Source organism: Myxocyprinus asiaticus, chromosome 33 (assembly GCF_019703515.2).
Source record: "Myxocyprinus asiaticus isolate MX2 ecotype Aquarium Trade chromosome 33, UBuf_Myxa_2, whole genome shotgun sequence".
Lineage (NCBI taxonomy): Eukaryota > Metazoa > Chordata > Actinopteri > Cypriniformes > Catostomidae > Myxocyprinus > Myxocyprinus asiaticus.
The window spans coordinates 3,055,789-3,083,596 of record NC_059376.1 but is presented as its reverse complement, the minus strand read 5'-3'; the positions used below and the strand labels follow the sequence as shown (position 1 = coordinate 3,083,596).

The following is a 27,808-nucleotide window of genomic DNA, read 5'->3' as shown; positions in this document are numbered from 1 at the left end:
ATTTATTTAGTGTGATTTAATGATATAAAAAATAATGCAATTAACACAATCATACCTCCTGGCCCGTATGTAAATTCGGAGCAATTCAAGTTGAAGTACATGTAACTTTGTGTTTTTACTAGGCGTGTCAGCAGTGGGCAGTCAGTGCGCTTCAACATACCTCGCAAGCAGCTCAGCCGCAGAATATGAGCCGCTCACACAGGACGTGTTCTTGACATCTGATATGATATGGGAATAAGTTAAATGACTACTAAAGCCACTTTTTGTATTGTCTAACCTTTTCTCATCTGACCCATTAATGCAATATATTTCTATCTAAATTATTTTATTATGGACATTATATTTATCATTTGAATTCTGTGTTATTTATATTTGAATTTAGATTTAATTATAATTAAATATTGGTGTGCAATTTGCCATGATTAAATAATTAGCATGTCATGTAATTAAAAATTATTTAAAAAATGTATCAATTGGCAGCCCTAGTATGTTCACAATGAGAACATAGTAACAAAAGCTATATTTTTAATGCAAGTATATAGCAGTTAAAGACACGTAATATAAAGTGGGACCAGTTTACTTAGTCATGAATAAGTCTTTTCTATTCTCCTCAGTCAGGTCACTCAGTAGTGAAGCAGATAACTGTGGAGGAGCTGTTCGGCAGCTCTTTACCCAAAGAAACGCCCCCATCATCAAATCTCACCCCAGCAGACAGCATGCGTGGGCTGACCTTTGCCCCTTCACCTCACTCTGTGGAACCTCTCTTGACCCCACGCTTCTCTGCTGACCCGGGAAGCCCAGCACCGGTCTCTCTGCTCCAGGGGGTAGGCACTAGACACCCACAGCACCCCATCACCCCCAGAGCAGTAGAGGAGAGAGTGGGGGGGTCCAGTGGTTCACTTCCTCCTGCATATATGACTCCACTCACAGATGGGCTGCCCAGGTTCCTGCCCAGCGATTTAGTCACTCCACAGAGCTTCAGAGAATCTGCCTGCAAAGTTTCAGCGTCCTTCACAGGAAAGAGCACAACATCAGCACAGGTGAACACGGCACTTTCTGTGCCACAGAACTTGTTACCCTAAACCAGAGTTACTCATTCTTGAAGAGCGACCTTCCTGCAGAGTTTCGTTCCAAATTTTTTCCAATGCACCTGCCATTAATTTTAAACCCAAAGACCTTGATTAGTTGTTTCGGGTGTGATTAGAGTTGGAACTAAACTCTACTAGAAAGTTGCTCTTCAGGAGCAGGAATGAGTATCCCTGCCCCAGACCACACTTACACCTGAATTAAAAATGCTTTAGGACTTTTTACACCATGCTAAACCCTGGGTTAACATCATTTTTAACCCAGGGTTAATGGCACTTTTGTACGCTGGGTTTATGCCACTTGTACCTCTGGGTTAAGTTAACAGTTCCCTCAAAAATGAAAACTCTGTCACTATATACTCCCCCTTATGCCGTCCCAAACTCGGATGACTGACTTCTGGGGAACACAAAACAGGATAACTTGAAGGATGCCATACAATACAAGTCAATGGGTTACAATACTTTTAAGCTCCAAAAAGGACATAAAGGCAGCATAAAAGTACAAAATACAACTTGCATGGTTTAATCCATGTCTTCTAAAGTGATACCATCGATTTTGGGGAGAAGCAAACTTAAAATGTAGTCCTTGTTCACTTCCACCCAACTCTCTTATGCAGCTTGCATTTCTCACCCAAAGATTTCTTGAGAAGACATGGATTATATTACTTTTTAAATAATTATATATAATACTGTATATAATTATGTAGTACATTTATGATGCCTTTCTGTCCTTTTAGGAGCTTGAAAGTTTGGTCAAAAATGCATCATACATTCTTCAAAATATCTTCATTTGTGTTCTGCGGAAGAAAGAAAGTAATACCAATTTGAGATGGCATAAGTGTGAGTAAATGATAATGTTTTTGGGTGAACTACCTCAAGGGTGAAATTCCATTTGTAGTCCCTGACAACAGCAAAGCATAGCAGTTCCAGCATTACGAACATGAGCTTATGGTGAAAACGTGAATATCAAGTACTCATTACCTATGTGTATCTATGTGAATCATTTCTATGTATAATCATAAACCCTTGTTGATAGCCTAGACATTAGAAATATTTTAGGCTACACACTTTTTTGCAAGTTTAGATCAAGAAATGAACTTTAATTACCATCGTGACAAAAATGGACATGAGTTTTTTTGGAGACCACACACTAAAATAATCCAGAAATAATAATGATAGTGATAGAATGTAGAAGGGTTGCCACTCCTAAGAACATGTAGTATTTTTATTCATTGTTGTTTTCATATTAATTAGGGAAAAAAGGTTACAGAAGTGACATCTGTGTTAAGAACATGACAGTTGTGATTTTGGTACTTACATGTTGAGGGACAACCATCTAAAATGCTTTGAAACATGTAGACTTTGACCTCTGAGAAATCGTTTTGATATGCATTAGCAGCAGCAGTGTTAAATGATAAATGTTTCATGTTTTATATCACAATTAAAATCACAAACGCAAAGTTTGGGGAAAAAAATTAGATCTTTTCCCAAACATTGGCTTTAAATACAATAAGACTGAAACACGTCACAGATCAAATCAGTAGTCATTGATCTATTAAGAATCATCATGGAACAAGCATTGTAGGTTTGTGATTATCTCATTGATAACCATATGATTTGATATGCAGCATCCGTAACTGTCATGTCAGTAACTATAACTTTCATAAATGCATTAGTATGGGTAGTTAAAGTTTGTTCATCATACTTAATATCAACTTAAGATAGCTTTGTACAGAAAGTTTTAACTTTTGTATCAATATAGTTTGAGATATACCTTTAACATTTAAAGCATTACGGATGTAACAGCGTTGAAATGCAGTGACCTCATAAATGTGTCACTTTTAACCCTTAAATGCATGAGTATTTTTCCAAACACCATTACATTTCTTTAGAGACCGGCACGCATATCTATCACAAATAGATCTACAAAATGTCCAGATATTCAATCAAGACAATTATAGAATAAAATATATTCTGATGTTTTTTTATATATATATATATAAGATGTTGCAACAAATCAGTACAAATGTAGAACAGGATTTAATACCTTCAAACTGAAATTTTATGAGGTGCAACTGGCTGTCAAACACATACTGGGCTACACATAACACAAGATACACTGTAAGCTGCACAAATGTATTTTCTCAGGCACTAATTGAGTCTAAATAGACACACAACTTACATAATTTCAGTAGTACACCCAAATGACAATAGTCAAATCACAATGTTCATGTGTTGTACTTGCTATAGTTTACCGTTGCTTCATCAAATAGCAAAATCAAATGTAAATCAAATCAATCACTGTAACATCAGTGCCACTTTGAGTTACAAATAGCATGTATAGTATGTATGTGTACACAGATATGGAATACTGATAATTCACAATTGTCAAAAAAAAAAAAAAAATGTGATGTAGTCATCTGTATTAATATAGTACTCACTTGACTTTTAATAAACAAAGAAATATATAGCATGTGATAGTAAACTTATATACAGTAAATATGAAGTAATCATAAAAATATAATTTATGGAAGCGCAAAAAAAAAAAAAAAAAAAACATACATGTAAGGTCTCTAATGACCCTATACAATTTGAATACTTAAACCATTACACATTTTTTTTTTTTTAAGCAATTTGGGATTTTGTGTGTGTTACATTATTAATAAGAGAAAGATTGAGGAATACTAAAAAGGTGCGAGGACAACTCCAAAAAATGTATAAGGTACAGAGGATGGAATGAGGTCCCGGGTAACTAAAGACCCGAGGTATGCGTTAAGGGTTAATTTAAAAAAGAAGCACTGACAGTGAATGTATTTCTTAGGCATTTCCTGGTCTTTCTGAAAAGTAATTATTGTTAACATACAGGGAAAATAAAGAGTAATTTGTTCACTCTTTTGCAGCCATTAAATTCTATATGGCTGGTTGAGAATGTTGTTTTAGAAATGATGCACATCTCATAGGTAGGTGATCACTGCAATTTCCTGAAGAATAAAAATACATTATAGCTTTATAATTCAGTAAAATTGTTGACCTAAATGAACAATTTAAAAGGGGTTTTGTTCATTTGCTTTAAACATTATTTTCTATAATTTGGTTGACATTTCTTTGGAATTGCCCAGCACCGTATACTCGCCTATCAATCATCAATTGCACTAAAATGGGTCTTAAACTTGCCAGTTATGTGCAGATTCTAAATACAACAACCGTCCAATAAATAAAGTAAACACACACACATATGTGTGTGTGTGTGTGTGTGTGTGTGTGTGTGTGTGTGTGTGTGTGTGTGTGTGTGTGTGTACACACACACACACACACACACACACACACACACACAGTTGAAGTCTGAAGTTTACATACACCTTAGCCAAATACATTTAAACTCAGTTTTTCACAATTACTGACATTTTATTGTATAAAACATTCCCTGTCTTAGGTCATTTAGGATCACTACTTTATATTAAGAATGAGAAATGTCAGAATAATAGTAGAGAGAATGATTTATTTCAGCTTTTATTTCTTTCATCACATACCCAGTGGGTCAGAAGTTTACATACACTTTGTTAGTATATGGTAGCATTGCCTTTAAATTATTTAACTTGGGTCAAAAGTTTTGGGTAGCCTTCCACAAGCTTCTCACAATAAGTTGCTGGAATTTTGGCCCATTCCTCCAGACAGAACTGGTGTAATTGAGTCAGGTTTGTAGGCCTCCTTGCTCGCACAAGCTTTTTCAGTTCTGCCCACAAATTTTTTATCAGATTGAGGTCAGAGCTTTGTGTTGGCCACTCCAATACCTTAACTTTGTCCTTAAGCCATTTTGCCACAACTTTGGAGGTATGCTTGGGGTCATTGTCCATTTGGAAGACCCATTTGCGACTGAGCTTTAACTTCATGGCTGATGTCTTGAGATGTTGCTTCAATATATCCACATAATTTTACTTCCTCATGATGCCATCTATTTTGTGATGTGCACCAGTCCCTCCAGCAGCAAAGCACCCCCACAGCATGATGCTGCCACTCCCATGCTTCACGGTTGGGATGGCGTTCTTTGGCTTGCAAGCCTCACCCTTTTTTCTCCAAACATAACGGTGGTCATTATGGCCAAAAAGTTACATTTTTATTTCATCAGACCAGAGGAAATTTCTGGTCTGATGAACATGTGCACTTGCAAACTGTAGTCTGGCTTTTTTATGGTGGTTTTGGAGCATTGGCTTCTTCCTTGCTGAGCAGCCTTTCAGGTTATGTCGATATAGGACTTGTTTTAATGTGGATATAGATACTTGTCTACCTGTTTCCTCCAGCTTCACAAGGTCCTTTGCTGTTGTTCTGGGATTGATTTGCACTTTTTGCACCAAACTACTTTCATCTCTAGGAGACAAAATGCGACTCCTTCCTGAGCGGTATGATTGCTGTGTGGTCCCATGGTGTTTATACTTGCGTACTATTGTTTGTACAGATGGTACCTTCAGGCATTTGGAAGGATGAACCAGACTTGTGAAGGTCCACAATTTTTTTTCTGAGGTCTTGGCTGATTTGTTTTGATTTTCCCATGATGTCAAGCAAAGAGGGACTGAGTTTGAAGGTAGGCCTTAAAATACATCCACAGGTACACCTCCAATTCAGTACACCTATCAGAAGCTAATTGTCTAAATTCTTGACCTGATTTTCTGGAATTTTCCAAGCTGCTTAAAGGCACAGTTAACTTAGTGTATGTAAACTTTTGACCCACTGGAATTGTGATATAGTCAATTAAAAGTGAAACAATCTGTAAACAAGTGTTGGAAAAATTACTTGTGTCATGCTAAACAACTTGCCAAAACTATAGTTTGCTAATATTAAACATGTGGAGTGGTTAAAAAATGAGTTTTAATGACTTCAACCTAAGTGTATGTAATCTTCTGACTTCTGAATTCAATCTTACTTGCTTTTGAAATCTGAACACAAGTGGTGACAGGAGACGCATGTTAATGGAAGGTGTCAGCAACGATGGGTTCTGGCTGGCCACTTGTGATACCAGTTGTAGACACGACCCAAGACATTATCCAATGTCATTTAAACATTTTAGCATAGCAAATGTAGTTATTTTACTTTATAAGCTTACTGAATATTGAAAAATTGCTGAGCCATCATCACTTACAGTACTTACCCCCTCCCCCCTATTTGTCATCTCTCTCTCTCTCTCTTTGTGACTCAGAGTAAAGATGTAAATGCTTTTACACAGCCTCAGGCTCTGGTCAAACCCATTTCAGTAAGTACACACTTTTTATCTGTTGGTTAGTGTGTAACAGGATAAACTTTGCAGTATTGACCCTTATTTTTTACACTTTGTTTCTGTATTTAACTTGATACCATTGTTTACATGACCGGCTTGGTTAAGTTGTTTTATGTAAAAGGAATGTTCCGGGTTAAACAGTTTAAGGTCTATGTACAGCATCTGTGACACTGACAAAGAAACAAACATTTTAATTCGATTTGTCCCTCAGTTTGTAAAAAGGATCAAGAATCACATTTACAGGATTTGTTTAACAGTGGAATTCTATGGGGCAAGACACTGCACTGGAATAAACCTAAGAATACACACAGTTTGGAAAGTATAGCCACAAAATATTATAGGCGTTAAGTAGCAAGTTAATTGTAATTTTTGGCAAACACTTTTATCCAAAGTGACTTATAGTAAACTTTTATATGTTCAGTCCCCCTGGAGTGACCTGAGGTTTAGTGTCTTGATCTAGGGCAAATTCCACCCAAAAAATTATCTGCCTATAAAAGCAGTCCCACCAGTTCCACTGTTTTTTTTTGTTTTTTTTGTGGGTTTTTTTCGGAACGTAAATGAGGGTATTTAAGTGGAGATATGATGTGAATATATCCATACAATGCAAGTCAATGGGGTACAAAACTTTCAAGCTCCAAGAGGACATAAAGGCAGCATAAAAGTAATCCATACGACTCAAGTGGTTTAATCTACGTATTCTGAAGCGATAAGAAACAGAACAAACTGTAACTCCCTTAATCACTATAAATCTTGATATCCACTGAATCTTTGGTGTGTTCATAAGAGAAGCATTTTTATATTGCTGCTTTCAAAACCATTCAGAACAGATGTTTTATGCATTTTCTTCTATCTATTAACTGGCAGCTAAGCAGCATCTGTTTGGTGATGCAGTTTATAAGCTAAATTTAAGAAGTCAATGTATTTTTAAACTATATGATTTGTATTGTGTTCTAATCAGCTTTATGTACTTTCAGTGATTCATGACTATTAGACTTGTGTTTGTTTATATCTTCTGTTGATCTCATGATCATTTGAATCTGTCCTATAAAGGCAGGGCCAATTGTCCAGGGGGAGGAGTCTTCACTGCTACTGTCTCCCAGTGTTTTTCAGCATTCTATCACTAAGACAACAGATGCACCCAAAAACCCCGCCTCCCCTCCATCACCCACCAGCACAGATCTGCCATCTGTATTGTACAGTCGAGCTCAGCTACAAGATACACTCATACATCTCATAAAGGTACAAACATTCACCCAACACTGTTGCTAGTGTATAACTGTTACTAAATAGAGCTGTTCATCTGTGACGTCAATTTGTAGGTGAACCCGGAAGTCTAATTCACCATGGGTTCACTCGAGAATTTCCTATGGGGCTTTTCAACTTATAAGTAAAATAAGATCTGTGGTAAACATTACTTCACGATATGTGGACATTTCTATAACATACATTATACACTTTCATACCTCAAATGTGAATTTTGAAGCCGCCGTGTGATTTAAAAAAAAAAAAAAAAGTATGCAGTTCAATACGGCTTCAAAATTCACGTGATGTGCTCTTTATGAAACTTAATGGCCAAATTAAAAGTGCATTAAAATCATTGCGATATTCACAATATTGCGTTCATTTTACATAGTCATCAAAATCATTAGGATTTTTTTGTAAATATTTTAGATATTGCCCAGCTGTCCTACAGATTACTAATTAATTCTCTAAAATGTTATTCATATTACATAGCTCATTACTTTATGGAAAAAGTAATCAAATTACTAAATTCACTTTTAAGTTCCTTTTTTTCCACAGTTCCTTTTTTTTTGTTTGTCTTTTTGTCTATATTTCCTTGTTCATTGTCGCACTCTCCCTTGCAGCGATTCTTTAGTGACTCTTCACACATTTGAACATAACTCATGTTTTAAATGCATTCTACATATTTTTGTAACCCTAGTAATGTACTTAAGTCAGTAACTGTTATCTGATTAGGCTAATTTAAAATGTAATAAATTACACAACTTTTTAACTAAAAGGTTTAAAGCTTATTACTTAATCAGATTACACCCAACACTGACTAGCAGTCAAAGGTTTGGACACATTTAACTCTATTTATGTTTCTTAATTTTAAAAACCTTCTGAAATTTGTTGAAATTATCTTTGTAGACAAATATTAATTGTATCTACAGTACTTATGCATTTCTTTACGAAACTCTTCCCAAAATAATACTGCGTTTTAAAGTGCGTTTTTATTTTTTTTTTCTATTTTTTTATATTTTTTGTTGTTGCTTAAAACACACTCCTTTAATGCACCTCATTAAGTTAGTTTAGAGAATAAACAGTGTGCAGAGCTGTTATCTAGACAAAGAAGCTCAGATATAAGATTTTTATTTAACACCTTTTGTTACTGCATAATTCGCACACTTCCATTAGTGCTGTTTTAAAGTTTTAATTTTCTTTTTTAAAATGTTGAAAATAGTAACAAAGAATGAGTACGTGTTTACAAATTTTTGACTGGTTGTGTACATTTACTTCATGGACACAGAATTTGTACATTTATAATGTTGTGTCATAATGTTAATTTGGAGCTAATGCAACCTAATTTTTTATTGGCTTACCATCTGTCTTGGTTCTTTTCAGAATGACGCCAGTTTCCTCGGTACAATTCATGAGGCTTATGTACAAAGCCTCACTAAAGGCCTCAACAACGTCAAGTTATAGCCACATACCACTCATCCCACCAGTCTGCTGGAGACAATGTCTGCTACTGCGTCAACCTCTTAAGCTACAATACTACTGAATATTATTACTGGACTACACGTTGGCTCTTAATAATGTGTTAATGAAGCCTCGTATACACGCATGCACTGATGGCCCTTATGAACAGCATTTTCCCCCAACCACACCTGATTATTGCACCCAACTGGCTGTATTATTCCGTCCCAGTGAGATTTCCCACTTGAAACATTATGTATTCTCAACACCGCCAATCTTTTGTTTGCCAGTCTTTTAAACAATTTTGAACCCACTTCATAATAGGTGTCTTTAACTATAGTTACACTAAAACAAAAATTAAGCATTTAATACAACATGCTCATGAGAGTTTTGCAGAAGAACACATATAAACAATAAATGCATTATATCAGAGGTTTTTTAGTTTCTTAGTTGAGTACATAGTTAAGACACCTAAAATAAAGTGGGACCTCAATTTGTAATGCTTTCCGTAACTCCCTGCAATTTGACTGCTTATATTAAGGGATTTGTGCAATATGAAGCATTGCCTCTTTGGAGAATTGCTTTTTGTTTATGACTCTGCTTTAGACATATGGTATGGTAATGAACAAGAGAAAATAAGCACGTTTAATAAGCCCTGTGTTTTTGGTTTTGTGGTATTGCAATACAGAGTTTTCACATCTCTACGGGTTCTCGTAGACTGTAAATAATATTGATTTTTAGATGTTGGAAAAAGAATATGATGTGCATTTCTTTTCTTACAAACATGGTTGATTATTTTTGGCATAAAAGACTAATTAGTGAATAAATAAATGATACCACGGTTATTTTTAAAAGGTACAGTTTGTAAGCACGGGTGCACCAGTAACGATCCATTTATCTATTGCCTCTCTTTTAATGGCAAACAATTACAGTGTTATTTTGAAGAGTTTATTGAATGTGAAATCAACATTGAATTTTATGTTCCCTAAACTAGTGTGTTGCTGTATTAGCTAGTTTATGAAATCATTCTGAAGACAGTAGCTTTCTGTTTAAAAAATAAAATAAACTGTGCCTTTTTTTTTTCTTTTTTGTACAAAATTGGTTTTGCTTGTACTGTTTACAGATTTATCTGTATTATTATTATTATTATGGGCCAGGCCCCTATTGTATCCTTTAGTATTATTATTATTATTATTATTATTATTATTCCAATAGGAGTCTATGGCAGCCCATAGAACCGTACATAGGAAAATGATTACATTTGGCACACTGATAGAGGTGGGCATTAATAGACCCCACACAAACTTTGGGGTATCTAGGACAAACTCTATAGCACAAAATGCACTTCTTTTGTGCAGATCTTGTGAACCATATATCCTAGAAACAAAATTCTTTTCGCGTCTTATTACTCTCCTCCTGATGATTCAAATGGACCCCTAACTCCGCACATCACAGTGGCTGCCATCTTAAATTGTCATTAATAATTTTTTCACTACTGTTCCTTGCAATTTGATTTGCCCAAACAATGGCTCAAAATAATCTCCAGACCGAGCCGCACAGATTGAGTAATACAGAATTTTGATTTTCAGGTTTGTTGAAAAGTTATGCAAACACATAATTAATGAGGTGGGCATGAAATAGGATGTGATATCTCAGCAATGCTGTGTTCTATCGAAAGGAAACTGTTTGTGCTTCATCATGACCATTTGCATACATGCAAAGTTTGGAGACAGCGCCACCTATGGGTCAAAAACTTTTAACAGCATGTCCAAAAATCATGAGGTTGGTGTCTATGGATTTTGTGGGTCATGAGGATTTCAACGATACAATTTTTTTCCCATATCAGCCATATTGTCCCTGCACCATATTGAAATGTATTTTAAAAATGATATAATTAAGTACAATGTTGGATTTAAAAAATAAAATTAAAAAGAAAACTGGTATGCATCATCGACATCGTGTCCTGATGATACTTGGCACTTCGGACAGTGCCACCTATAATTCTAAAGCTAACCTACACTTTTGTGCTGACTAATCTCAGGAAGTCTGTTTGCCGCTCAATGTGTTTAAGCATTGGTTTAATGTTCAAAAGGTCCAGCATTCAAATTCCTAGCTCTGCAAGTCATGCTGTGTAAAATTCTGTTGTTTTGGTGATTATTTTTTTTTTTTTTTTTTTTTTTTTTTGTGTTATGCTTACTGAATTGTTGCTGTGTTTTCCACAATCAAATTCTGAATTTGATCTCTGTTGAAAAGTTACATGAATACAAAGTTGATCATGCTGACTTGTGCCTGGCTATGATTTATTCTCTGCTTGGTATGTTCCTTTGGTGACTGTCCATCTTGTGGTGGTTTAGTGCAGTGGATAGCACACTGGCCTGTGGAAAGAAAAAGTATAGGTTTGAAACCATTATGAGGTGTAAGATGTCCATTTGAATCATCAAGTGTAGATTAAATATATGTTTTGAATGCATTGTCAGATTTAAAAGAAAACTTGCAGGCATCTTTGACATTGTGTCCTGAGGTTATCTGAGCATTGTGGAAACAGCGCCATCTTAAGTTAAACAGATAACCTACGTGTGTGTTGACTCTAAACTCTAGATGTCTCTTTGCCATGACTGAGCCATGGCAACCAAATGGTGCAGTGTGTTAAGCACTTGCATATTATTCCAAAGGTTGTGGGTTCAGTCCCTGCCTATGTGAGTCATGCGGTAGAAATTGTGTAGATCTGGTGCTTTCTGTATTGTGTTTACTGGGTTGCTGGTGTTTCCACAATCAAATTCTGGTTTTGATCTCTGTTGAAAAGTTACATCAATACAAAGTTGATCATGATGACTGTTGTGCTTGACTATGATTTATTCTCTGCTTGGTATGTCCCTTTGGTGACTGTCAATATTGTGGCTCTATGGTGCATTGGGTTGAGTGCTGACCTGTGGAACCGAGCGGCATAGGTTCAAATCCATTCTGTATGTCATATGTGGTGTTGTGTTGCAGTTGCCATGCTGGTGCTTGTCCCCATAATTGCTGCTTGCAGCTATATATATTTTGAGACTCATTCTGAAGTGTTGGTTTTTAGGTAGTTGACATCCTGCAGCATTACATGCTATATACTCCCATCTAAAACTTTTAAACAGCATTTTGCTCATTCTTATACAATTATGTATGGAGTTTTATGTCCTCATTTATTGAGAGACTACATGGAATATTTGTACTTTTCAAAATTGATGTCACACCACAGACTACTAGTGTGAAAATGGTGAAAAAAAATGCATAGCATCTCAAATTTATACATTTTTCTTATGCATTCAAGTAAATTTGAACCTGAAATCCATATATATTCATGGGTCGGAGCTGTAGCCTTATGGGCAGTGCTCTGACATATGGTGTGGCAACATCATGGACAACCTGAGTTCAAGACCTCTTTATTTTCGATAACAACCGTATGACTTTACATATTCCCTTACATATTTATGAAAATTTAGCTATAAATGTGCTGCCCTGCAAAGTCAAAACACAGTAACCATGCATATTGTCAAAACTGAGTTATGATTGGGTCTCTTCGATTATGATCTGTCTGCTAGGATTTCTTGGCTGATTAAAAATGTAATTCCCGAAGGTCATCCACTTGGAATTATGATCTAAATTTTAGAAATCACAAAAACATGAGTGGTCTCATCGGCGCCATGAGAGGGTTGGACGTGTGAACGGCGAGCTCTGCACACTTTGCTAATAATATTTGTGTCACAAACCGGTGAGATTCGATACACGCTGATCCTTAATTGTTTTGGGAAGACAATATGTCAAGGAATTCAAAATCCTCGGGCTCTGGAGATATTAAAAGACACTTACGTGCTTGGGCTGATTCCCCTCAGCGTCAGGCCAGAAGCCCCGGACTTAATTCGGATGATGAACTGAAAGAAATCCACCGTGAATTGCTGACGAAGGTTGTTGCAGACTTGGAGGATATTGCTGTAATGCGTCAATCGATCACTTCCATGGAGGCAAAATTCTCTGAGTTGGTTACAAGATTGTCAGACGTTGAGAGACGGATCGATTGTCTGGAGTCCTAGGAGAGGGAATTAGCTGCTAACACGCTAGCGACCAAGACAGACTTGCAACGCATTTGGGAAAAACCGGAGTATTTGTAGTCGGCGAAACAATGTCAGAATTGTTGGAATTCCTGAGCATGAGGAAGGCCGAGATATGGTAAAATTCCTGGACGAGCTCTTTCTGAGTCTGCTCGACATAATGGGCCATAGGCTGGAAATCGAGCGAGCTTGCAGTGTCCTGGCTTGGAGATCCATAGAGGGAGGCAAGCCCCGATCAAAATTCTGGCCAAATTTCTGAGATATCCGATAAAGATCTCATGTTGCGCGAGGCGAGGAGTAAAGGAGGGCTTTCTTGGAAGAACCACAGCATTTTCTTGTTCCCGGACTTTGCGAGTTCAACGGGAGGGAGGCATGGTCGATTCAAGGGATGCGGGAAACTCTTTCATCAACAGAAGGTCGCTTTTGCACTGATGTTTCCAGCCAAGCTGAGAATAGATACTAAGGATGGACGTAGAGAATTTACATGCCCACAGCAAGCATTGACCTTCATAAAGTCAATGGAGCGAGTAAGCCATTTGGTGATTTTCATGTTGCCGTCTAGTGGACCTGTCTCACTGAATATACACTCAACTGTCCGAGGAAACTGAGCACCTTTTTCGTTTCATTTTGTGTTGTTTCCGCCTAGCGGCTGGAGTTTGTTTTGTGTAGAATCATTTCTTCGGGACAGTTGTGAATGAATCTGCTCATCTTGGTGCTTTGCCTCCTATCGGCTGGAGTTTGTTTTGTGGAATATTTCTTGCAGGATATTGAAGTGATTAGGGCATGTGTTGCACTCATGTATCAACCGAATGGACTGGCTCACTGAACATTCGTTTGACTGCCTGAGGATCTGAATGCCCTCCCCCCACCCCAGCTAGCGGCTGGAGTTTGTTTTGTGGAGGAAAACACCTTCGGGGCAATCTACACGTTTTTTTTTTGTGTTTTTTCCGCTTATTGGCTGGAGTTTGTTTTATAGAATATTTTCTGTTTGTAATTCTGTCACAAAATGTGTATAGAAACACCGGACTTGAGCAATCCAACGGCAAAGTTGTCACGGGGGCCCTCGTAGGCGTACATGGACTTTTTGAGTTTAGAGGGATGGACACCGGTTGGCGCTGTCGTGCGCGGGGTTAATGCGCACATTTTTCTTGGTTCTGGGGGAAGTTTGGTGTTTGATTGTTGCTCTAATGTTGGAATGTGGTTGTTATAATTTAATTTTTGTTATACAATTTATTTTTTCTAATATGTCAAAATGTTAAATTTTAATATGAGTGGATTGTCTCTCCCCACATGGAATGTGAATGAGTTGAGGCACCCTGTAAATGGAAGGTTATTTCTTTTCTTAAACATAAGAAATATGATATAGTGTTTCTGCAAGAAACGCATCTTTCCTCGCAGGAAGCTGAACAATTTGGGGAGATATGGGGTGGGCATGTTTTCTTTAGTGCTGGCTCAAGTAAGAGCAGGGGAGTCATTACATTGATAAGTAAACATCTACAATTCAAATGTCTCAAACATATTAAAGATAAATTAGGAAGAGTCATTATTGTTTTAGCTGAAATTCAGGGGCAAAGTCTTTGGCTAATATTTATTCACCTAATCAGGGCTTTTTTGCAAGCCGTTGGCACCCCTCATGATATAATATTGGGAGGAGACTTTAATCTTTTGATGGACTCAGTCCTTGATCATAGTGAAGCAAAAGTGTGTAAGTCCCCTAGAGCAACAGTGATGCTTCACAGGATGTGTAAAAATATTGCTCTTACAGATATTTGGAGACTTTTGAACCCATCTGGGAGGGACTATAACATTTTTTCATCAGCCCATAAGATTTATTCTAGAATAGATGATGTTGTTTGAAAATATATCTTTTTTATTATTATTATTATTAATTTATTAATTTATTTTTATGTTCTAATTGTTGGTGAACACTAGTGCTTGTTTGTGTCGGGGGGGGGGGGGGTCTTCGGGGGGAAACGTTTAATGTATATAATTGATTCTGTATTTTGTTATGTTTGTATGATTTATGTATGGAATCAATAAAAACTGTTAATAGTAAGAAATCTCAAAAATATTTTCACTTAAATAAAGATCGTTTTGTGATGTGCACTTAAATGCAAAATTGTCTGGCAAGATAGATAGTATAATGACAGACACTGGTAGACACATTCTTTTGTTGAACCTCATACGTGACATGTATATTGAAAAGAATGCCTGAGAATGGACTTATGCCAATGGTTGGCCAAGAGCCCATGTGGCAGGTGCTTTCACAAAGACATGCCCCTTAGCTGAGATATACGATTTGATGATTTTGTTGAAGATGTTTTGAGACCAGTTCATAGTAATAAGTGCATAAAATTAGGGAACTTCAAGGCTTTGGATATATAAGCATGGCATTTTGCATCTTCTTCAAAACACACTTTGCATTTCACATCATTTTCTAAGCCAACCTTGTTAAATCTCATTTCACTAAATAAACATTTCCAGTGTCTTGAAGAAAATCAAAATGTTCCAAAAGCTGACTTTTCCACCACATTCTCACACTTTTCCATATTCGTCCTGTATCCAAAGTTGGATATTTTCTTTCCCAGTACCATTTTTGTACCTGTTTTTGGTTTAATAAAAACATAATTACAAAGAAGACAATAAAACTTTTTTGGATTATGACTATTAAGAGCAATCTTTTCATCCTTTATTTTCACACAAACCTCCATTTCATCATTTGTTGTTGTTTCTCTTTTTCCCTCTAAAACATTTATTCAATCTTCTGGTATTGCATTTTTCAATTCTTCATATTGAATTTTTAGGGTGTTTTTTCTTTCTTCATAATTTTCTTCTATTGCGTTTATTATTACATGCAAAGGTAAAAATCCCGGCTTCACTTCATATAAAATGTCCTTAATTTGCCTTATCCTTGCATTGAACCATTTTTTGTAAAACACTGTTTGTTCTCTGCATTTAAATGTATTATTTAAAAACAGCGGCTGTCTTAAAATCTGTTCTCTGTCTGAAGGCATAAAATGGGCATGTTTTCTAAAATCACCCCATGCTTTAAAAACTAAAATTCTGGTATTCCATTCATCGTGTTTTCTTTTAGTTCATCCATAAAATATTGTCCTGCATTTCCCCACATTTGTTTAAAAAGAACCCCATTATTCCTTTCCATGCACATCTCCCTTCTTTCAAATATTTTTTAACCATTTTAACTCTTAAACTTTTCATTCTTATGAATGGATCTAAAATTCCTAATCCTCCTCCTCTGATATTCCCAATTAAAATGTAATACGCAATCTTTGGTGGTTTACTGTCACATAAAAAGTTTTGAATAAAGGACTTTATTCTTTTATAAACCCATATCGGCATACTTACTGAACTTAATACATACCACATCTTGGATCAAAACAATGAATTAATGACCAAAACTTTTCCTTTTAAAAACAAACCTCTTAATTTCCAAAAATGTATTCTTTTTTCCATACCTATTAAAACCTCCTCCCATGTTAAATCTCGTACTTTATTTTAATTCTCCCCAAATCTTATCCCTAAAATTTTCATGTTACCTTTTTTTTCTCTAAATGGTATTTCCAATTCTCGTGTACATTGTTTTTTCTTTATTTACTTTTGCACCCGTCCCCCTACAATATTTCTCAAGAATTTCCATTGCTTTTTCTACGCTTTTAATATATTTTACAATTATTGTTGTGTCATCTGCATATTGAAAGATTTTTTTTTTCCATTTCATTTCATTTCATTTTCTTTTATCCATATTCCATTTATGCTTTTTTCCTGGCTTATTGCCAATCCTAAAGCTTCAGCTATAATAGTATACAAAAGGGATGACATAGGACAGCCTTGTCTGATTGATCTAGTTATTGTAAAATCATCAGTTAAAAATCCATTTACTTTTATACAACTTGTAATTCCTGTATATAGACACTTTATCTATTTTTTTAAATTCCTACCAAAACCAAACTTCTCCATGACATGTATCAGATATTTATGCTCAGCCCTATCAAATGCCTTTTCTAAGTCTACGCTATTTACATATCCCATTTTTTTTTTTTTTTTATCTCCAATGTACCAAATAATATCTTTTATGCTATTAATAGTATCAGTAATGTCTCTATTTAATACCGCATATGCTTGGTTTGTTGTAATAATATTTGGTACTGTCAAGCTGTTTATTTTTGTGTGCATAGCTTCCCTGCTTGAAAAGGATTAACACATCAACAAGGAGATTTCAGACTGGATTTCACTCTTCATTTATTCTGATTAAAGATGGTTAAAGTTGACAAGATGATGAAAGTGAAAGGGTGATGAAAGTACATTGCTTTAAATTAATTGATTAAACAGAATTACTGTTCTCAATACTGGCATGAAATTAGGCTTAATATAAGGCAATCTATGAAATTTGTAATTTAACTGTAAATGTTTTAAGCCATATCAACGCATTTATACTTCAGAACCAGAATAAATTACATTCAGACTTTTTAACACTCAGCAATAACTTCTTATCATTGACATTTACTATACTGTTCACCGATAAACAATTATTATTATTATTATTATTATTAAATGCAAATGCAACAAAAAATCAGCGCTTGAAACAATAAGCCATTAAATAGTTAACATATCAAAAATAAACAGCTACGCTAGGTCTCATGAATGGTAGGTCATGCTCTGAAGCTAGCTTAGCAACTATCGTCATTTTGATGTCTGTAAGCAGCCTTTAGAATTAACCAAACTAAGGCTATTAACATAGTTCAAGCAGTGGCGATTTTAGGGGGTGGCCTGTGGTGGCCTGGGCCACCCCTGAAAGCTCATTGGCCACCCTGTGGCCACCCCAGAACTGATTGGTAGTTCATCATGTTCATCAACACAAGAACGAAGAACCAATAGAAACGCCTGTCAATCAAAGATGACATCTCAGGTCATTTGTTGATTTAGAGCCACACTGACCCAGGGTCAGTTTTATATTTCTGACCATTATAGTAGTGGTGGAACTGAAGCTGTGTGAGCTGATCTTTGATCAGTGGGGGGAGGGGCAGGCCGCGGGTGGCCAGGCAGGTGCCGCAGGTCGCGGGCGCAGCGGGCGCCAGGTCTGGAGTATAACGGTCGTTCAGAAGCACGAAGCTGACACGAGCTAGCGTCTACCTCCAACTTCCAATGAGTTGACGACGTCGATTTGTGGTCAAAAAGAAAGCTGTTATTTGAGAGGTATGTTCATCTAATCTATCGTTTAATGTATCCCGAATTTCCATGTGCATGTGAAAACATTTTTTCGTTGTTACAATAGCTAGGTTAAAGAGTAAGCTAGACCCTACACCACATTCAGCATGTTATCTTTATACTGACATGAAATATGAAATGCCATGTTTTCTGATTTAATGACGGAGGTGTGTAAAGCGTTTTACAGATGTATATGTTCAATAGCTAAAGTTATATATATGGCTAACCTGTGTGTGAAATGGAAGGGTTTGTGCTGTGACTGTACTTTAAATCTTTACATGAGTTATTTATGAGCTCTTTATGTGTATTATTGGTCAGTCAGACCAATAAAATCTTCAAAGTTTTTATTATTTGACATTTTAAATATGCAGAGGCAGGGCAAATTGCACTTAAATGCCGCAAATGATTTGACTAACTATTTTATTTGGTAATATTCAAAGTAATTGAAGCTATCAGAACATGTGGAAAATAAACCTGAGTAGACACTGTAAATAGAGTTTTGTTTTTTACTGTATTCAGAGCTCAATCTGCAATTTTGGGGTTTCCAGACAGACACCTATAAGCCCTCATAGCCAATTTCACACACTGATTTGTACCCAATTTAATAATATTGCTGCTGGACAGTGCAGTTATAGCTAATAAATGAATGAATAATTGATTGAATGATTGATTGAATTGCACCTCAATCAGTTATCACCTGTACTTATATATTTTTATGATTATACACTATACCTGATGTTATACACAGATTAATTCTCTACAATGAGAATAGCTCTTAAAAATGTGTAACTGACTTTTCCTAAACAATTACTGATTTAAAAATGGATGTTTTGTTAAAATAACCAGAGATTCACAGAAACTGTAATAGGTTGAAATAGAACAGGAATAGAAAACTGTCAAATGTCAAAACAACAGTCTGATATTGAATACAAACAGTTCAGTGAATGCTAACATGAGTTTAAGAATTCATTTATTCTACATGTGTAGATGTTGAAGCAAAGCAATGTGATATTTACACATTTTGATCATGTGCCATTCATAAAGGTTCTCCCGGTATCGCCACCCCACACTAGGTCTGTGCCCCATCTTGGCCACCCCAGTAAAAATGTCCTGGATACGCCACTGGCCCCGCCGCGAGGCCCCACCTGCCAGTACGTCCGATGACATTGTCCCTTTGATCCCCCTTGCACGGAACTTGGACGCATGGCTTGCACTTTCCAATCCGTCGCGATGGCTGGTCCGGACCGTCCGACTCGGCTATGCGATTCCCTTTGCTGGGTGTCCGCCCAGGTTCAGCGGTGTCCACTTCATCTTGGTGAAGGACGAAAACACTGCTACCTTGCGCGGAGATCGCTACCCTCCTACGGAAGGGTGTGATAGAAACTGTCCCTCCAGCCGAGATGAAGAAGGGGTTTTACAGCCCCTACTTCATCGTACCGAAAAAAGGCGGTGGGTTGCGGCCAATTTTGGACCTGTGAGTACTGAACTAGGCTTTACACAGACTCCCGTTCAAGATGCTGACGCAAAAACGCATTCTGGCGAGCGTCCGGCATCAAGATTGGTTTGCGGCGGTAGACCTGAAGGATGCTTACTTCCACGTCTCGATCCTTCCTCGACACAGACCCTTCCTGAGGTTTGCGTTCGAGAGTCAGGTGTATCAGTACAAAGTCCTCCCTTTTGGCCTGTCTCCTCGCATCTTTACGAAGGTTGCAGAGGCTGCCCTTGCCCTGTTAAGGGAGGTAGGCATTCGCATTCTCAACTATCTGGACGACTGGCTAATCCTAGCTCATTCTCGAGACATGTTGTGCGCACACAGGGACCTGGTGCTCTCACACCTCAGCCGACTAGGGCTTCGGGTCAACTGGGAAAAGAGCAAGCTCCTCCCGGTTCAGAGCATCTCTTTTCTCGGTTTGGAGTTGGATTCAGTCTCCTTGACAGTGCGCCTTACAAATGAGCACGCCCAGTCTGTGCTGGCCTGTTTGAAGGTGTTCAAACAGAAAACAGCGGTTCCACTGAAACTTTTTCAGAGGCTCCTGGGGCATATGGCATCCTCGGCGGTGGCCACCCCACTCGGGTTGATGCATATGAGGCCGCTTCAGCACTGGCTCCAGACTCGAGTCCAGAGTTGGGCATGGCGCCATGGGACACATCGCGTGGTCATCACGCCGGTCTGTCACCATCTTTTCAGTCCTTGGACTGACCTCTCGTTTCTACAGGCAGGCGTTCCTCTAGAACTGGTCTCCAGGCACGTCATGGTCACGACAGACGCCTCCAAAACGGGCTGGGGCGCTGTTTGCAATGGGTACGCAGCCGCCGGCCTCTGGACGGGTCCGCGACTGCATTGGCACATCAACTGCCTCGAGTTGTTGGCAATTCTACTCGCCCTGCAGAGGTTTTGGCCATTGATCCAGGGCAAGCACGTGTTAGTTCAGACAGACAACACGACAACGGTAGCATATGTCAACCGCCAAGGCGGTCTGCACTCTCATTGTATGTCACAACTCGCCCGCCGTCTCCTCCTCTGGAGTCAGCAGCACTTCAAGTCGCTGCAAGCCACTCACATCCCGGGAAACCTCAACACTACAGCGGACGCGCTGTCATGACAGTTTACCCTCAGGGGAGAGTGGAGACTCCACCTTCAGGTGGTCCAGCTGATTGGAGTCGATTCGACAGGCACAGGTGCACCTGTTCACCTCCCAAGAATCCTCCCCACTGCCCGCTCTGGTATGCCCTGACCGAGGCACCCCTCGGCATAGACGATCTGGCACACAGCTGGCCCCCTGGCCTGCGCAAATATGCGTTTCCCCCAGTGAGCCCCACAGACCCTGTGCAAGGTCAGGGAGGATGAGGAGCAGGTCGTCCTGGTAGCACCCTACTGGCCCACCCAGATGTGGTGCTCGGACCTCACGCTCCTCGCGACAGCTCCCCCCTGGCGAATTCCCTGAGGAAAGATCTTCTTTCTCAGGGACAGGGCACCCTCTGGCACCCGCGACCAGACCTCTGGAATTTCCATGTCTGGCCCCTGGACGGGACGCGGAAGACCTAAGTGGTCTACCACCATCTAAGCAGTAGACACGATCACTCAGGCTAGGGCCCCCTCTATGAGGCACCTGTATGCCTTTTAAGTGGCGTCTGTTCGCTAGGTGGTGTTCTTCCCTTCGCAAAGACCCCCAGAGATGTGCAGTCCGATCAGTGCTTTCCTTCCTGCAGGAGAGGTTGGAAGGGAGGCTGTCCCCTTCCACCTTGAAGGTGTACATTGCCGCCATAGCAGCACACCATGACGCAGTCGATGGTAAGTCCTTAGGGAAACACGACCTGATCATCAGGTTCCTAAGAGGCGCCAGGAGGCTGAATCCCTCCAGACCGTGCCTCGTTCCCTCATCGGACCTCTCTGTAGTTCTTCAGGGTCTACAGAGAGCCCCCTTTGAGCCTTTGCAGTCAGCCGAGCTTAAGGCACTCTCCTTGAAGACTGCCCTCCTGACTGCGCTCACTTCCATCAAGAGGGTAGGTGACCTGCAAGCGTTCTCTGTCAGCGAAACGTGCCTGGAGTTCGGTCCGGGTTACTCTTACGTGATCCTGAGACCCCGACCGGACTATGTGCCCAAGGTTCCCACCACCCCTTTTAGGGACCAGGTGGTGAACCTACAAGCACTGCCTCAGGAGGTGGCAGACCCAGCCCTGTCATCGCTGTGTCCGGTGCGCGCTTTACGCATCTATTTGGATCGCACACAGAGCTTTAGAACCTCTGAGCAGCTCTTTGTCTGCTTTGGTGCACAGCGGAAAGGAAGCGCTGTCTCCAAGCAGAGGATCGCCCACTGGCTCATTGACACCATAACTATGGCATATGTCACCCAGGACATGCCGCCCCCGGTAGGGCTATGAGCCCATTCTACCAGGGGTGTAGCGGCTCCCTGGGCCCTGGCCAGGGGTGCCTCTCTAACAGACATTTGCAGAGCAGCGTGCTGGGCAACACCCAACACCTGTGCAAGGTTCTACAACCTCCGGGTGGAACCGGTTTCTTCCCAGGTAGTGGCATGCAACATAAGCGGATAAGCCTGGGATAGCTGGCCGGGTGTATCGCTTGCACATAGCACCTTCCACCTCCTTTTGAGCTGAAGACGTGCGCCATTAAATCCCAGTAGTGTTCACAAGTTTGTTCCCTGGTTGACTTCCTCCGAGCCCTGTGGCAGTCGAGTTTTCAGAGAGATTTGCTGCCGGCCCTGTACACGTGCTAACTAAGAGTCCTGTTCTAGGGTAGGTGCTCCGCATGTGGCGGTTCCCTGGAAGGCTAACCCCATGCGATATATATATCTTCTGCTAGTTCGTTTCCCTGTTGGCAAACTGCGTCTTCCTTGGGCAGAGCCCCTCTGCCCCAGTCTCCATGTTTGTAGTAACTCCTCCCCCATTGGGCAGGATCTACCTTGAAGACTCTCCACATGGTTGGAAAGACCATGTGATGTATTTTTCCACTTAAATATCCCCCCTCTCTTTGGGTGAGGTGTGGTCTCCGCTGTGTCCTCCCCTTGGGAGGGACACCCCCCAACTAGACCTGGCGGCCCAGTCGGATAATCCCCCTTCTTTTTTAGGGAGTGGAAAAAAAGAAGGGGAAAAGAGGCCATGACTGGGTTAAGCCTGTCTCTATCTGTCTCTAGAAATTTAAAAGATTAAAGAAATATTCTCACTTGAAGGGCATCTGGTGTAAAACCTGTGCCAAGTTAAATTTGCAGATCACAGATGGTCCGCTGTGGTGATTAACGGGAGCAGCCGAAAGAAGAAGAAAGAAGAGAAATATTCTCATTTAGTGTTACTACTCATTTAGTAACCCAAATTCACCCTGGGTTACACTTGTATAATGAGAAGAACAGCTTTTGATCGCTGAGAAGTGTCAGGATCCTGCTGCCACCTCTATCTGATTTTTTGTTTACCCATTAGTTGCAGGATTCTGTCATCCCAGGGGCCTGTACCATGAAGCCGGTTTCAGTGGCTGGCCAGGTAAGTTTCAGATAAGTTTGCGTCAACCCTGGGTTTTAGGTACCTTGAAGGTTGTTTGCCTTTTAACGGTGTTCATCACTATAGTAACTTACGCTCCACGGCTAATCTGCTACGTATCAGGTTTTGTTCTCAAACTGGGTAACAGATCACTAACAGATACTGACCCTGTCCCAAATGGCACACTTGATGTGGACTTGTGGTCTCGTGGCCTTCATTTGTGCATTCCCGCAAAGTCCACGAGACCATAGGGTGCTTGCGAGCACCCCCTTTGCACCCTCAAAGCGCCCTTCGGCTGAGCCTGCATCAGTGCCAAGTAGGTATAGCTGCTGGCCGAAGATCTCCAAATGGGGCGGAATCTTCAAAATAGGACGTGGTTTTTCCAGAAGGGGTCGTGGTTACTCCAAAAGGGGGTGACACCTCCACAGACGGACAAATTGCGATCTCCGGCAGTGTTCTAAGAACCTGCCTGTAACCATCCATGTGTCTGAATAATGTTTGTTTGTTCCTTGAATATTTAAAACGATGGGGTTTTGTTCTTGTTATATGTGTGCTTTGTTTTTCAGAGGTTCTTGATGAAAGTGTCTAATGCTTGGAAACATGGAAACAGCTCTATTAAGGGTAGTAAATGACCTTCTCATTACTGCAGACACAGGTTCACTCAACATTCTTCTTCTACTTGATCTTAGCTCAGCTTTTGACACTGTCTCCCATAAAATCTTTCAAGTCTTTTAGCTATAGGCATCTCCGGCACTGCTTATCGTTGGTTAGTATCCTATTTACAAGGTAGGCAGCAGTTTGTCTCAATACAGAATTACAAATCATCAATTGCTTCTGTTTTAAGAGGAGTCCCACAAGGGTCAGTGCTGGGCCCCCTTCTTTTTGTAATATATATCCTTCCACTTGGTGAAATTATAAGGAAACTTGGCCTTAGTTTTCACTGTTATGCAGATGACACCCAGATTTATGTTAGTTATAGCTCATCGACACCATTTCCACCACCCTCATTATCTGCGTGCCTCCATGATTTAAGACATTGGTTGGATGCTAACTTCTTGAGGCTCAGTGCAGAGCAGACTGAGATTTTGATAATGGGCCCCAAATCACTGGAATCAAGCTGTTCAGACCTTACCTTGGATGTTGATGGTACTGCCATTAAGCCCTCTCTCACTGTTCGTAACCTGGGGTTGATTTTTGATACATCACTCACCTTCGAGGCTCATGTTAATAACATTATAAAGACATCATTTTTTAATTTACGCAATATTGCCCGTCTCTGACCAGTAATCAATACATCTTCTCTAGATTGGATTATTGTAACTCACTCCCACTAAGACCCTAAATCGCCTACAAGACATCCAAAATTCTTCAGCTAGAGTTCTTACTTATAGTAAAAAGTCTGCACACATCACTCCCATTCCACAACAGCTCCATTGGCTACCAATTACATATCACATTCAATATAAGATTATGTTGATAACTTTCAAGGCTCTTCACACACTTGTGTGTGACTAAAGCACTGAACTGATAAGCGGAAGGTTGTTGGTTCAATCCCCACAGCCACCATTGTGTCCTTGAGCATGGCACTTAACTCCAGGTTGCTCCAGGGGGATTGTACCTGTAATCAGGGCACTGTAAGCTGCTTTGGATAAAAGTGTCTGCCAAATATATAATACATGTATTATTATTTATTAAATAGTCATCCCACATTCAATGTCTTTGTTGATCCATTGTTTAATTGGATTCAAAACATTTAATTATAATTTAATACAAAAAAACATCAAAACATTTTCATAGATAAAAATGTTCAATAACAGTAGGGTACAACGGGGCTAAAGTCATACCTTAAGGAAAATTAGAAAAGGTGGCAAGGGGGCCTTTTATCCCACACCTGGCGTAAAAGGCTCCCTTACTTGTGGTAATAGGCCCCCAGGGCAGTTATACTGATATAATGTAGATACCTGTGCAATAGTGATAGGGCACTATTTGTCAACTTATGCAAATAATTTTGAGACAGCAAGATGCTTTTTTATGTAACAAATTAAGATAATGCTTATTTAAAATAACTACTTCAAAAAAGGGTGCATAATTTCTTGTTTATTTCAATCACATTTGACATTTCATAACATCTCAAGTATTCTATAAACAAATGAATCTCCATTGTGATTGGATCAGTGTGAGCCCAATTTGAACATTCTTCATAACAAATCTATTCTCCCCACTTAAGAAAAACAGTGTGTATAATAGGGGCCTTTAGCCCCTGCAACAGAGGGGCTTTTTTCCCCAAATACTATCCTTTCACTTATTGGACATTTATTGAATATATATGTATATATTAATATATATATACAGGTGCATCTCAATAAATTAGAATGTCATGGAAAAGTTCATTTATTTCAGTAATTCAACTCAAATTGTGAGACTCGTGTATTAAATAAATTCACTGCACACAGACTGAAGTAGTTTAAGTCTTTGGTTCTTTTAATTGTGATGATTTTGGCTCACATTTAACAAAAACCCACCAATTCACTATCTCAACAAATTAGAATATGGTGACATGCCAATCAGCTAATCAACTCAAAACACCTGCAAAGGTTTCCTGAGCCTTCAAAATGGTCTCTCAGTTTGGTTCACTAGGCTACACAATCATGGGGAAGACTGCTGATCTGACAGTTGTCCAGAAGACAATCATTGACACCCTTCACAAGGAGGGTAAGCCACAAACATTCATTGCCAAAGAAGCTGGCTGTTCACAGAGTGCTGTATCCAAGCATGTTAACAGAAAGTTGAGTGGAAGGAAAAAGTGTGGAAGAAAAAGATGCACAACCAACCGAGAGAACCGCAGCCTTATGATTGTCAAGCAAAATCGATTCAAGAATTTGGGTGAACTTCACAAGGAATGGACTGAGGCTGGGGTCAAGGCATCAAGAGCCACCACACACAGACATGTCAAGGAATTTGGCTACAGTTGTCGTATTCCTCTTGTTAAGCCACTCCTGAACCACAGACAATGTCAGAGGCGTCTTACCTGGGCTAAGGAGAAGAAGAACTGGACTGCTGCTCAGTGTTCCAAAGTCCTCTTTTCAGATGAGAGCAAGTTTTGTATTTCATTTGGAAACCAAGGTCCTAGAGTCTGGAGGAAGGGTGGAGAAGCTCATAGCCCAAGTTGCTTGAAGTCCAGTGTTAAGTTTCCACAGTCTGTGATGATTTGGGGTGCAATGTCATCTGCTGGTGTTGGTCCATTGTGTTTTTTGAAAACCAAAGTCACTGCACCCGTTTACCAAGAAATTTTGGAGCACTTCATGCTTCCTTCTGCTGACCAGCTTTTTAAAGATGCTGATTTCATTTTCCAGCAGGATTTGGCACCTGCCCACACTGCCAAAAGCACCAAAAGTTGGTTAAATGACCATGGTGTTGGTGTGCTTGACTGGCCAGCAAACTCACCAGACCTGAACCCCATAGAGAATCTATGGGGTATTGTCAAGAGGAAAATGAGAAACAAGAGACCAAAAAATGCAGATGAGCTGAAGGCCACTGTCAAAGAAACCTGGGCTTCCATACCACCTCAGCAGTGCCACAAACTGATCAACTCCATGCCACGCCGAATTGAGGCAGTAATTAAAGCAAAAGGAGCCCCTACCAAGTATTGAGTACATATACAATAAATGAACATACTTTCCAGAAGGCCAACAATTCACTAAAAATGTTTTTTTTGTTTTTTTTATTGGTCTTATGATGTATTCTAATTTTGAGATAGTGAATTGGTGGGTTTTTGTTAAATGTGAGCCAAAATCATCACAATTAAAAGAACCAAAGACTTAAACTACTTCAGTCTGTGTGCATTGAATTTATTTAATACGAGTCTCACAATTTGAGTTGAATTACTGAAATAAATGAACTTTTCCACAACATTCTAATTTATTGAGATGCACCTGTGTGTGTGTGTGTGTGTGTGTGTATATATATATATATATATATATACATACACACTACCTGTCAAAAGTTTTGAAACACTTGCTCATTCTTTATTATATATATATATATTTCACATTTTAGAATAATAGTAGTCAAAGTAATCAAAACTATGGAATAACATAAATGGATCTATGAGAATTATGTTGTGACTAAACAACATTCTAAATAAATCAAAACTGTTATTTTAGCATCTTCAAAGTAGTCACCTTTTGCCTAGAATTTGCAGACATTTTCTCAAGCAACTTCTTGAGGTATCACCCTGGGATGCTTTTTAAACAGTATTGAAGGAGTTCCCATCTATGTTGGGCACTCATTGGCTGCTTTTCTTTATTATTTGGTCCAAGTCATCAATTTCAAAACTTTTTTTTTTATTATTATTATTACATTTTAGTTTTATAAAGAAATAAATTAATATGGTGGCACAATTATATTTTTTGTCTACAAAACTAATTTCAAACATTTAAGCATACGCCTTCAGA

General features: G+C 39.1%; 1 protein-coding gene across 2 annotated transcripts in view; it reads left to right on the top strand.

Annotated features, from left to right (window-relative positions):
* LOC127424740 (mRNA-decapping enzyme 1A-like) overlaps nucleotides 1–11,234 on the top strand; it is a 36,820-nt gene extending 25,586 nt beyond the window's left edge. The window contains exons 7-10 of one of the 2 annotated variants that reach the window (XM_051670167.1): nucleotides 615–1,040; nucleotides 6,277–6,330; nucleotides 7,405–7,593; nucleotides 8,980–11,233. In XM_051670167.1, the coding sequence (XP_051526127.1) occupies nucleotides 615–1,040; nucleotides 6,277–6,330; nucleotides 7,405–7,593; nucleotides 8,980–9,060 (750 nt within the window). In that variant the 3' untranslated portion in view covers nucleotides 9,061–11,233. Of the gene's footprint in view, nucleotides 1–614; nucleotides 1,041–6,276; nucleotides 6,331–7,404; nucleotides 7,594–8,979 lie in introns of both variants that reach the window. The other variant, XM_051670169.1, reaches the window with a different exon arrangement.
* Nucleotides 11,235–27,808: the final 16,574 nt, after the last annotated feature.